The sequence below is a fragment of the Amphiura filiformis genome, chromosome 16 (genome assembly GCF_039555335.1).
Source record: "Amphiura filiformis chromosome 16, Afil_fr2py, whole genome shotgun sequence".
Taxonomy (NCBI): Eukaryota; Metazoa; Echinodermata; class Ophiuroidea; order Amphilepidida; family Amphiuridae; genus Amphiura; species Amphiura filiformis.
Window position 1 is genome coordinate 30,318,096 of NC_092643.1, and position 12,147 is coordinate 30,330,242.

At 37.7% G+C, this 12,147-nt stretch overlaps 1 protein-coding gene across 4 annotated transcripts in view; it reads right to left on the reverse strand.

Annotated features, from left to right (window-relative positions):
• LOC140135855 (calretinin-like) overlaps positions 1-12,147 on the reverse strand; it is a 40,658-nt gene that overhangs the window by 3,824 nt on the left and 24,687 nt on the right. For 2 of the 4 annotated variants that reach the window (XM_072157504.1, XM_072157503.1), the window contains exon 3: positions 905-985. In XM_072157504.1, the coding sequence (XP_072013605.1) occupies positions 905-985 (81 nt within the window). The remainder of the gene's footprint in view (positions 1-904; positions 986-12,147) is intronic. The other 2 variants (XM_072157506.1, XM_072157505.1) reach the window with 1 other exon arrangement.

Sequence of the window (12,147 nt, forward strand, 5' to 3'; positions counted from 1 at the left end):
GAAACTTCAAAGCAGCAGTTCTGCAACACCTTCGGCAAGACTAAAATACTGGCTTAGGAGTGTTGTGTCTCCATACAGGTGCATATAGCTACCACACTGTGAGGTATAGTTGGATAGACAATAGGTGGAAGACTTGACCAGATATACATGTATCAGTCAATAAGCTATTTATATCCTTTTCTTTGCAGACATTTTTGACTCCAAGGAAACCCAGAGATACCGGAGCTCTGTGTCCGTGCCTGATAGGCCTCAGTCATCGTGTGCCAGTGAGACAGTTACATTGGTTGCCTGTGCAGGAACGTATCCAATTCAAAATTCTGGTTCTTGTTTTTAAGTGTATATATAACATTGCTCCGCCATATCTTGCTTCAAACTTGACTGCTTACACATCATCTCGTAGTGGCTTGCGCTCGTCTACAGATACTACCCGGCTTATGGAACACAAAATTCATCCACGGAATCTCCAATCTGCTGCTGATAGATCTTTTTATTACTATGCACCAAGATTATGGAACAAAATCCCAATTGCTCTGCGCACTGCCAAATCGCTTAATATCTTCAAGAAAAATTTAAAATCATATCTCTTTCCAAAATAAGTTTGTAATTGTTGCATTTATATTTGTTTGCTCTGTCATTATTTTTTATGCTTGTTGATTTAATATTGTTTTGCTGTATCATCACACCCGCTGTGGTCTTTATGAAATGGCGGGTTATAAAAGCCTTGTTGTATGTATGTATGTATGTATGTAGTGAATATCAGAGAATGGTATATGGTATAGTTTATCAAAGTTATCAATAACAATTTGTTTCTGTAAAGTATCATGAGATGTTCTGGAGACTCCATTGTTGTGTCAGTCATTCACAACAGAGTTCAGACATATTTCAAGAACGGAATTGAACTTACCTCCCTCATGTCAATCTTGCCATCCTTATTCTTGTCGTATTTTTGCATAAATGTCTTTGTGAACTTCTCAATATCTGTCTGCTGGTAGTAAGGATCAAAAGATAAAAAATAAAAATCTTGATAAAAACATGCATTGACCATGCAGCATTCTATTTGGTGAAATGAGAGACTTTCATTACATCAATACAAGTATGTGGCATTCCAAGATGTAGTCCAGATTCGCTTTAGGGTTGGGAGCAACAACAAAAATAACCCTCCCTACGACGAAAAGTTTCAAAATTTCTTTCAAAATTCAGAAATTTCAGAATTTTACATTTGTATCACCATATTTGGAATCAGAGTGAAAATGCTTTCAAATGAGTACAAACAAGCCTAGTATTGGTTCAGTGGTTCTTGAGATAGCTCTTGATATTTTGAGAAAATATCTCAAAACATGGACTTCTTATGTTGAAACCTAGATACCTAGTACGCAGAGCATTAAATTTGAATTAAGAAATAAAGGGTAATGCATGATCCGTTACACGAAAATAGTGTGTCCGAGGCAGTAAACACGTAAATAATGGGTGAGGCGCAGCCGAACCCATTATTTAAACGTTTTACTGCCGAGGACACATTATTTTCGTGTAAGGGATAATGCTGCACCCTTTATTTCTATTCTATTACCACAAAATAGTGCGATTTAAAGAGAAACTATCACATTTTTGCCCAAATATTTCAAGTTGTTTACCTCAAGGTGGCGCGCCTACGCGTATCCAAAGCGTATGTACATTCCAATAACACAACCTAACATTCCATTCTCCCCTATAAGCAGGTATGCACATACAATAAACACATCCCTGGCATTCCATTCTCCCCTACATAAGCAGGTGTGCTATGCACTTTGCTGTGCCGCGCTGTGATGATAGAAGAACATAAAGTTCGTTGCCCTGGACACTTTATCGCTAATTCATGGTCTGTCACGTGACGCGTTTCAACAAATCACAGTGCGCGATTTTGAATAATGGGTCGTGGGGTAATAGAATGACAAATAACATGCAGCAATCAGTAATGTAAGCTACATCCTTTATATTCAAGAAATAACATTCCGCAATTAATTGGTGTTGCTTGTCGGCACATTGAAGATTAACCTAAATATTATGACAAATTAAAGTTCTTCTATGGGCAACGGCTGAATTAACAAATGCTAACGTAATTGATAAACTGTTCGTTAAACAAACTACTATTTTATGACCATTGAAAGTAAGCTTCAAAGACTGCTAGGACGATATAAATGTCCCCAAACTCCCGGGATTGATTAATAGCGACGGATTTTAGAAATAGACAAATAGCTTTTCGTCACTCTGCAGAAAAACCGAGAGATAAAGTAGCATCATGGTTACCATTAGTCTCGGTCCCAGTCTATTTGTGCTCCTTCGTCACTAAACAAACACAGGCGTTTCGCGCATCCAGATGCCCACTGGATGCCCACTGGTGGTCCACTGGATGTGACATCCGGTGTCACTCCGGTTTAGGCACATCCAGTTGACAACCAGATGTTGACATCTGGTGTGACACTAGATGTCAATATGTGGTGGACTGCTAGTATTGGAAATCAAGCGGACCACCAAAAGTGTGCATCATGTTGTCTGCTGTTTGCATACATTAGGTGGCCTGCTTGTTGTGGTTATTTGGAAAGCTAACACAACAATGATGCCATATTTGGGCATACCAATTCTCATTTACAAGTCACGTGACCAAAATCTTAGCTAAAACGTCAAAAAACCATGATTTTTGTGATTTTGATGAAAATCAATGGGAAAAAAGGTTTTAAATAACTCCGTTATTTTTTTAATCTTGGATCTGAAACGTTGCAGATATATCAAGGTTGATAAAAACTTACCATATAAAGTAACATAAAGTGAATCTTATATTTTCACTATCTTCTGTTGTCATGGTAACATGTTTAAAATCCACAGATTTGGTAAAAATGAGTCTAACTCCGTTATTTTTAGAACCTCGAACCTGAAACTTTGCAGGTGTGTCAAAGTTGATAAAAGCTAACCATATATAGTAAAATAAAGTGAAACATATATTTTCGCTATCTTCTGTTGCCATGGTAACGTGTTTAAAATCCACAGATTTGGTGAAAAATGGTCTAACGTCGTTATTTTAAGAAACTCGAACCTGAAACTTTGCGGGTGTGTCAAGGTTGATAAAAGCTAACCATATATAGTAAAATAAAGTGAAACATATATTTTCGCTATCTTCTGTTGCCATGGTAACGTGTTTAAAATCCACAGATTTGGTAAAAAATTAGTCTAACGCCGTTATTTTTAGAACCTCGAACTTGAAACTTTGCAAATATGTCAAGGTTGATAAAATCTAACCATAAGCAGTAGAATAAAGTGAAACACGTGTTTTCGTGATTACCTGTTGCCATGGTAACGTGTTTAAAATCCACAGATTTGGTAAAAATGAGTCATAACTTCGTTATTTTAAGATACTCGAACCTGAAACTTTGCAAATATGTCAAGGCTGATAAAATCTAACCATAAACAGCAGAATAAAATGAAACACGTGTTTTCATGATTTCCTGTTGCCATGGTAACGTGTTTAAAATCCACAGATTTGGTAAAAAATGAGTCTAACTCCGTTATTTTAGAAATTCGAACCTGAAACTTTGCAGGTGTGTCAAGGTTGATAAAAGCTAACCATATATAGTAAAATAAAGTGAAACATATATTTTCGCTATCTTCTGTTGCCATGGTTACGTGTTTAAAATCCACAGATTTGGTAAAAAATTAGTCTAACGCCGTTATTTTTAGAACCTCGAACTTGAAACTTTGCAAATATGTCAAGGTTGATAAAATCTAACCATAAACAGTAGAATAAAGTGAAACACGTGTTTTCGTGATATTCTGTTGCCATGGTAACGTGTTTAAAATCCACATATTTGGTAAAAATGAGTCTAACTTCATTATTTTAAGAAACTCGAACCTGAAACTTTGCAGGCGTGTCAAGGTTGATAAAAGCTAACCATATATAGTAAAATAAAGTGAAACATATATTTTCGCTACCTTCTGATGCCATGCACAATGTCAACACCCTATATTATAAATATTTTTTCATACAGCTCCATACTCCGTTGGTGATCAATATTCTATTGTTGACATGGATAAAGAAAGTTTACATATGAATACCTGAGTGAAAGAAGGGCCCAACTCCAATTTTTTACAAAAATGAGTTAGACCCAGCATTTTATTGCCAGCAGACTGTTCTTCCTTGTGCAATTTTTGACATGAAGATATAGGGATGATGACGCTGTGCCATGGTAACGTGTTTAAAATCCACAGATTTGGTAAAAAATAAGTCTAAAAGAGGAACAAGATCAAAACGCTCATCAGAAAAGTGTCCAAGTTCTTAGAACCGAAATGTCGATGTCATCATAATCGACCAGTAGTGATTGACGAAATTGAAGCCTCATTCAAATACATGTAGCTATATTTTTTTAAGTAGGCCTACACGGCTTTCGGCTGAACCACTAACAGGCTATGTTAGTACTATTGTTATTTCACTCCAGAAAATTGATTTCAATTCTATTTAAATTCAATTCGTCCTACACCTGAGTCTTGCTATTCAATTCCAATTCAATCCACCTTGCTTTAGAATTAATTCAATTCGATTCCAATTTGAATTTTTCATTTTCAAAATTATTTCAATTCAATTCCAATTCAATGCAGTGAAATTAACAGCTAATCAATTTCAATTCAATTCTGAGCATTCATTTCAATTCCAATTCAATTCCAATACAGTTGCAGTTTGTGTTAATTGACCAAAATTAAGGCACACTGCAAAAACTGCGTCGAGAGATTGAACTTTTTTTGTCCTCGATTTGTAAACACATGTAAAATCTAAACACAAATGTCAAACTTCAAAACATCAAGTGTTTAATATTTAAACACAAGACATCAAATTACTAAACATATTTAGCATTTAGACATGTTTACAAATCGAGGACAAGATGGTGTCTATAATATATGGTGTTTAATATCTAGACACTGTTTTTGCAGTGCAGGTTTTGAATTTTATTACCAATTTTAAAACATTTGAGTCAGCAACACAACGTCAAAATCAAGTACACTACTTGTCACAAAAGCATTTCAACAGAAGATACTTTATTGTTATGTGAACTCACTTTTCACATTCAAACAATGCGAGTGATCCTTGACCTCTGGTCCTATTTTATGAACCTTTGGAACTTAGGTGACTGACTTCCTAATATTTGTCTTAACTTCTTGTCCACCATGCACATTATTTTCTAAACTTAAGGTGTGTGTTACGATCGATAATGGGACCCTGTCCCCATACTGACCTCAAAGATGTCAAAAATCAGGGTTTTGATACTATATAGCCCCTACTTGTCTCCTGCTCCTCAGATTTTACACCCAAAATCCTTGTACTTTTGAAAAAGTGTGAAAAAAGCTGTCAAAGATATTTAGCATTTTCTTAATGGTTTTCTCACAATTTGTTCAAATGTACAATGATTTTTGAGCATAAAAATTAGGAGCTTGAGAAAAATATGGGCTTTATATTAGTGTCAAAAGTTTGAGATCTTTGGTAAGTTGGGGGGGGTCACATACGCACATAAAGATATTTAGCATTTTCTTAATGGTTTTCTCACAATTTGTTCAAATGTACAATGACTTTTGAGCATAAAAATTAGGAGCTTGAGAAAATAGGGGCTTTATATTAGTGTCAGTTTGAGATCTTTGGCAAGTTGGGGGGGATCTCATACTCACATAAAGATATTTAGAATTGTCTTAATGGTTTTCTCACAATTTGTTCAAATGTACAATGACTTTTGAGCATAAAAATTAGGAGCTTGAGATTAATAGGGGCTTTATATTAGTGTCAAAAGTTTGAGATCTTTGGCAAGTTGGGGGGATCTCATACTCACATAATCAATCATATCAAGCAATTTAAAACATTAAAATGCTCAGAATCAATTTGCATCATACGGTATTAGAAGATATTAGTGTCTTTATGAACATAGAACGTATAATTTTTCCACAGGACGAGATATTCTTCTAAAGAACAAAAAAAAGTTTAACTATACCTGTGTATGAGAAATGATATCATACTTTTAATTTTCTTCAATATATATGTATTTTATGCTATCATTTTTTAAATGAAAGCTTTCCAGAATACTTAGTTGCAATGTTTTGTAACACTTTATGTTTATGTTTTGTACCAGTTTATGGTATACTGTTTCTTTTTATTTATCATGTTTTAAAAGGAGTGATCTGGAATCACAGACATCTGCTTGTGAATTGAAATGCTGAATTGAAATCGAAGCTGAATTTCATTTCAATTCCACTTCATTCGTCATCACTCAACATGATTTCAATTCCAATCCAATTCAATTCTTCATTGCTCACGATAATTTCAATTCCAATCCAATTCAATTCATGCCCAAGCCCACTCATTTCAATTTCAATTCAATTCCAATGCATTGAAATGAAAATCGCCCAAAAATCATTTCAATTCAATTCGATTTCAATGCATTGAATTAACATTAGTTAGTACATCTATGGCAATGACTGTGGGTAATGACAAAGGTACCAAGATTTGAATTTTGATCATTTTTACGATCATCCGGATGAGCAAATCACTGAATGGGCCTTTAAGCATTTACATGCTTTAAAGTAATGCATGTATTAGTGCAATAATTATGTATAGGCCTACCCCGGGATGGTGCACCGGGTGGGGGCCAAGATATTTTGGCAGGGGAATTGGGGGGGGTTTGGCAAGTCGGTAGGGAAGGGACAAACGATTTTGGGGGGCAAGCAGGGAGGTAAATAAGGATAATTTATTGGGTGGGCGATTAGGGAAATAATTTACTGGGTGGGCAGCTGAAATTAATGGCATCCATACGTTTGCATTTTCTGAAATTTAGACCTAGGCCTATTTCAGTGGCGTTCCGCGGCCGATATTACCAGGGGGGCTGCGGAAAAGATAAAACTTTACCGCCCGCTTCATCAACATCCCGAAAAGGTTGACCCATTTTTTTTGGTGGTTTGAAAAAGTGAAGAGCAAAAACAAAGGGGGGGGGGGGGTTATAGGCATTAGCGAGCTAAAAGCCCAAAATTGTATGTATAGTTCAAATTTTTAAAACATTTTTCATAATTTCTACACCCTTTTTTGTTTAATGATTCTTTTTTACCGCTCCTTCTTCCAACGGTACGCCCCTTCTTTTTTGTCGCCCTGCTCACGCCCCCAAAGCCCCACAAATATGCGCATGTATGTGACAAAAAAAACCAGCTCAAATTCGGTGTAAAATTTGGATTTTACCACTCCCTAGGCTAAATGGACATTTGGTGGCTCTTTCCATCATATTTCCTCAATTGAATAGGTCATTCGTGATTTTGCTGTGAACCAACAATCACAGTGCGGGTTCCGCTCCAAGAGATCAACAATTGACATGATCGTCTCGCTACAGCAACTGCAAGAAAAATGCAGAGAGCAGCAACAACCCCTTTATCTGGCATTCATTGATTTGACCAAGGCGTTTGTTCTTGTTAGCAGGGATGGTATATTCAAGATGCTTCCTCAGATTGGCTGTCCACCCAAACTACTCAGCATAACTCGTTCTTTCCACGATGGGATGATGATACATACTGTCCAGTTTGATGGCTCAATGTCTGAAGAATTTGGTGTCAAAAGTGGAGTAAAGCAAGGCTGCGTACTCGCACCAACACTGTTTGGCATTTTCTTTCCAACTACTTTAACATTGCACGCCTGAAGGCCAAGACCAAGATAAGGGAAGTGCTGATTAGAGACATGCTATTCGCTGATGATGCTGCGATAGCTGCCCACTCTGAAGTTGAGCTTCAGTAACTGGTGGATCATTTCGCATCGGCCTGCGACCTCTTCAGCTTAACCATACGTCTGAAGAAGACTCCAGTCATGGGAAAACATGCATATATTGGCCCAACGTTGGTTTTCGAACGCGAATCTTGTCATCGGCATTATTTTGCTGCCCATATTGGGCCAATCTTGGCTTACCATCGGTAATCTTCATATTGGCATCACAGTGGCAGCCTAAGTTGGTCCAATATAGGCCCAATATTTGGTCCAAGACCAATCTTGGGCCCATGTGCAAATGATATTGGGCCATTATTGAACATGCATCGGGCCACCATCGGACCAATATCGCCATGGGATAATAGCTCCACCATCAATCCACATCATCAGTGATCAGCAACTTGAGGTAGTTCATCAATTCACCTACCTATATAGGCTCTACTGCCGCAGACAATGATCTATCTCTGGATGATGAGCTCAACAAAAGGATCGGCAAGGAGTTCTCTACTCTCTCCAGGTTATCTAAGAAAGTATGGGAGAACAGCTCACCAATACAATAAAAATGGAGGTCTACAAGGCATGTGTAATCAGCACGCTCCTCTATGGTAGTGAATCATTGGCGACCTAGAAGAACGGAAGCTGCAAGTATTTCACTTGAGATGTCTACGCCGCATTCTTGAAATCTCCTGGAAACACAAGGTCACAAACAATGAAGTCATGCCCAAGGCGGGTATCCCATCAATGCGGGTATCCCATCATTGCTACTATGTCAACGTCGCCTTCGAAGGCTAGGGACATGTGAGTCGAATGGAAGATGGTCGCATTCTCAAGGATCTCCTCTACGGAACTGTCATCAGGACACAGAAGAGAGGGTCGATCGCTACTCCGCTTCAAGGATAAGCACTTGACATGAACTGGGTCACCTGGGAATCTATTGGTAGTGTCGGGATCGGAACAACTTGGAAGCAACATCTCGCTGATGGCCTGAAAAGGGAGAAGACCTCATCCAGAATGCTGCTGATGATGATGACAAACGAGCAAGGCGCAAAGCCAGTCAGTGAGGCACAACCAGATGCACCAGTCTTCATATGTCAGGTCTGCAATAAAATCTGCCATTGGTCTATTCAGCCACACAAGACGATGCTTTTCAACCACCTCGGACAACGCTACTCCATAGTCTGCGAAGACTGACCGATGCCAACAACAACAAAAAACAATCTTATTACAATGTCCGTTTTATTTGTGGTTCCGACATATTCTAATAACGGCGGAATAAATGTAAAGCGCTTTGAGGCTGTTTACGGCATAAAGCGCTATATAAATATCTACATCTACATTTATTTATTTCAACAAGTATTCAAATTAACAAGATGTTGAACTTATTACTTGACAAGATCATCCATTTTTACTTTGACAAGATTCTGTTATGTCCCCCTCTGGCAAGAATTATTCTAATTTGATTTCTTTTTTGGTCATAGGCCTATTTGATAAGTTGGGTCATTTTTGACAAGAATCCTATTAATTTTTTAAGATGACAATTAATTGACATGTCAAATATTAAACTTGAATTTCTGGTCATTTTGATGAGAATGCTCATAAATAAACGTAATTTTTTACCAGGTAGAAAAGGTGATACCGGCCGGGATCGAACCCACGACCTTAGGTTTACGGGACCTGTGCCTTAACCACTGGGCCAAGGGAGCTTCCTGATTAAGCAAATTGTTCGTTTTGATAAAACAATTCAAATAAGGATAGGATTGCACCATCTAAGAAGATGTTTTGTTACCTACAATCCCGCGCGAAAAGCTTGGGACAGTTTGTTGATTTTACGCATCTCCACTCCCCTTATTCAATGTTGAAGTACAACATTAATAAATTAATATGACCATATCTCCTAAACGCGTTGTTCGAGTTTGATCATTCTTTCAGCTATGAATAGATTAATAAATTTGCCATCTTTTTATATACACGGTTTTATAAACTTGTCAATCCTTTTATTTTTAATATAAAGATATATGCAAATTCACGTTATCAATATTAGGACAGTTTGTTTATTTCACGCATCCCCGCTCCCCTTATTCAATGTTGAATGGTGAAAAATAGTGGAAAGTGGTTGAGCTCAATCTTTGCTCCAACATTGTTTCGGGGGCGAGGGGGAGAGGAGTAAACAAATACATACATGACCTATGAAACCTATCATGTATTTTCAGCGTCATGTTCACAGGAATTTGATCTTTCAAACATCATCTGTCCCAACGATTTTCGCACAAGATTGTAGGTAACACAGAAAAAACTTGAAACAGATTTTTTAAACTGTGAGAAATCAACCTATGAAATTGGGTAAAGTTGGTTTTGGACCACACTGTAAAGTGTACATTGTTATTGTCGTGGAATGTTAGTTAAAAGTGTGACATTTCTTGACCTATTTTCAACATGATACATACATATAGCAGCATTTTCATTTTGTGGCAACAGTAGGATTAGGCATATCTGTTCATAACATCCTTTATCTATATGCATTACAATAAGATGCACTCTGTAGCTTTTCGAGGATTAGAAATAATTAATTTACTAAAACTATATCATTTTTTTTAACAATAGGCCTCATGGCCGCAGCTAGAGGGGAGATGGGGGGGCTGAGACCTCCCTTGTCAAATCTGTCAGCAAAATCGTTCCGTCCTCGGCAAATCGCAGAGGAGAGGAGAGGCTGCGCTCGCAACATACATCTAGACCATTTATTAAGTTTGCAATTTGGGATGGGGATTTGGCATGTTCAAAAATTTGGCATGCCAAGGGGGGGGGGGCAAGCGATTTTTGGCGGGCCGAGAGGGGGGGGGCAAGCGATTTTTGGCAAGCCGTTTGGAAATTTTACTCAACATTATTGCACAGCCCCTAAACTATCTGTGGTCATCTTGTGACTCCCTACATTTTCGTCATCAAAAATTGTATGACGCCCCTATTTTACTTTTCAAAAATTTATGACCCCTCTGTATATTTGAGACCCCCTTCCGAAGAAATTGATAGCCCCTTAGTATTAGCTAAACAACATATAACTTTTATAACACTGGGAACCACCCCTGGAGACTTGGAGAGCGGAAAACATCAAAAATTATTAAAATTTCCAAAATAACAATCCATGAAAACAAAGATCAATCAATGCATTAGTACCAGCTGAAAAACATGGAGCCAACAACACTGGGAACCACCCCTATATTATTAATATTTGTTCAAAAAAATAATTTGCAACATCGAGAATAACAAAATCCATTAAAACAAAGATCTAGCAATTATGCATTAGTATACCAGTTAAACAACATGGAGCCAATAACACCGGGAACCACCACTGGAACGTGGAAACCATCAAAAAGAAGATTTTTTGTTCCAAAAATAATTTGCAACATCAAAAATAACAAAATTCATGAAAAAGATCTTGAAGCAACGCATTATAGTACCAGCTAAACAACACGGAGCCAATAACACTGGGAACCGCTACTGAAACGTGGAAACCGTCAAAAAGTATAATTATTGATAAAAAAAAATTTGCAACATCCAAAATAACAAAAATCCATGAAAACAAAGATCAAGCAATGCATTAGTAATAGGCCTACCTAGCTAAACAACTTAGAGCCAATAAAACCGCGAACCACGAATGGAAAGTGGAAACCATCAAAAAGTAAATTTTGTTAAAAAAATAATTTGTAACATTCAAAATAACAAAACCCATGAAAACAAAGATCCACCAACGCATATACGTACTATCCAAACAACATCAGAGTTAGAAAAGAAAAGAAAATGGGAACCACCACAGGAGCCATCTGGAAATTAAATCGGCAAAAACTGAAAAAATATATATCATGCCAAAAATATTTTTGATGACTGCATGTAGATGTCCACGGTATGTCTACATCTGCAGTGCAATCGCATGTATGCAATCATAATGCTAACAGATGTCTACATCTGAATTCTAACTACGTGTGAACATCTGTCAGCATACCTGTTGTCCACATCAGATAGGCCACCAGATGTCACCACATCCTCATGTCCACCTGGTGCAGCTGCATCCAGTTGCCCACTAGATGTTGCCGCAACCGGTGGGCAACTAGTGGTGCACCTAGTTGCCCACCGGATGTCGTGACATCTGGTGGGCAACTGGATGCGCGAAACGGCTGTGAACCTTTAGTTACGGAGGAACACAAACCGACTGGGACCGAGACAAGATTACCATATCATGCGTGCTCGAGGATTATCAAAAAGCAACCACTCGATAAAATCCCAAATACAGCATCGTGTCCTCAACGCGTTTATCATCATTACAATACTTACTCGCATTTGCAATTAAGTATCGTCCTGTTCCCGCCAAATAATGTTTGATATCGTCTGCAGACTGGACTAGCAGTTTG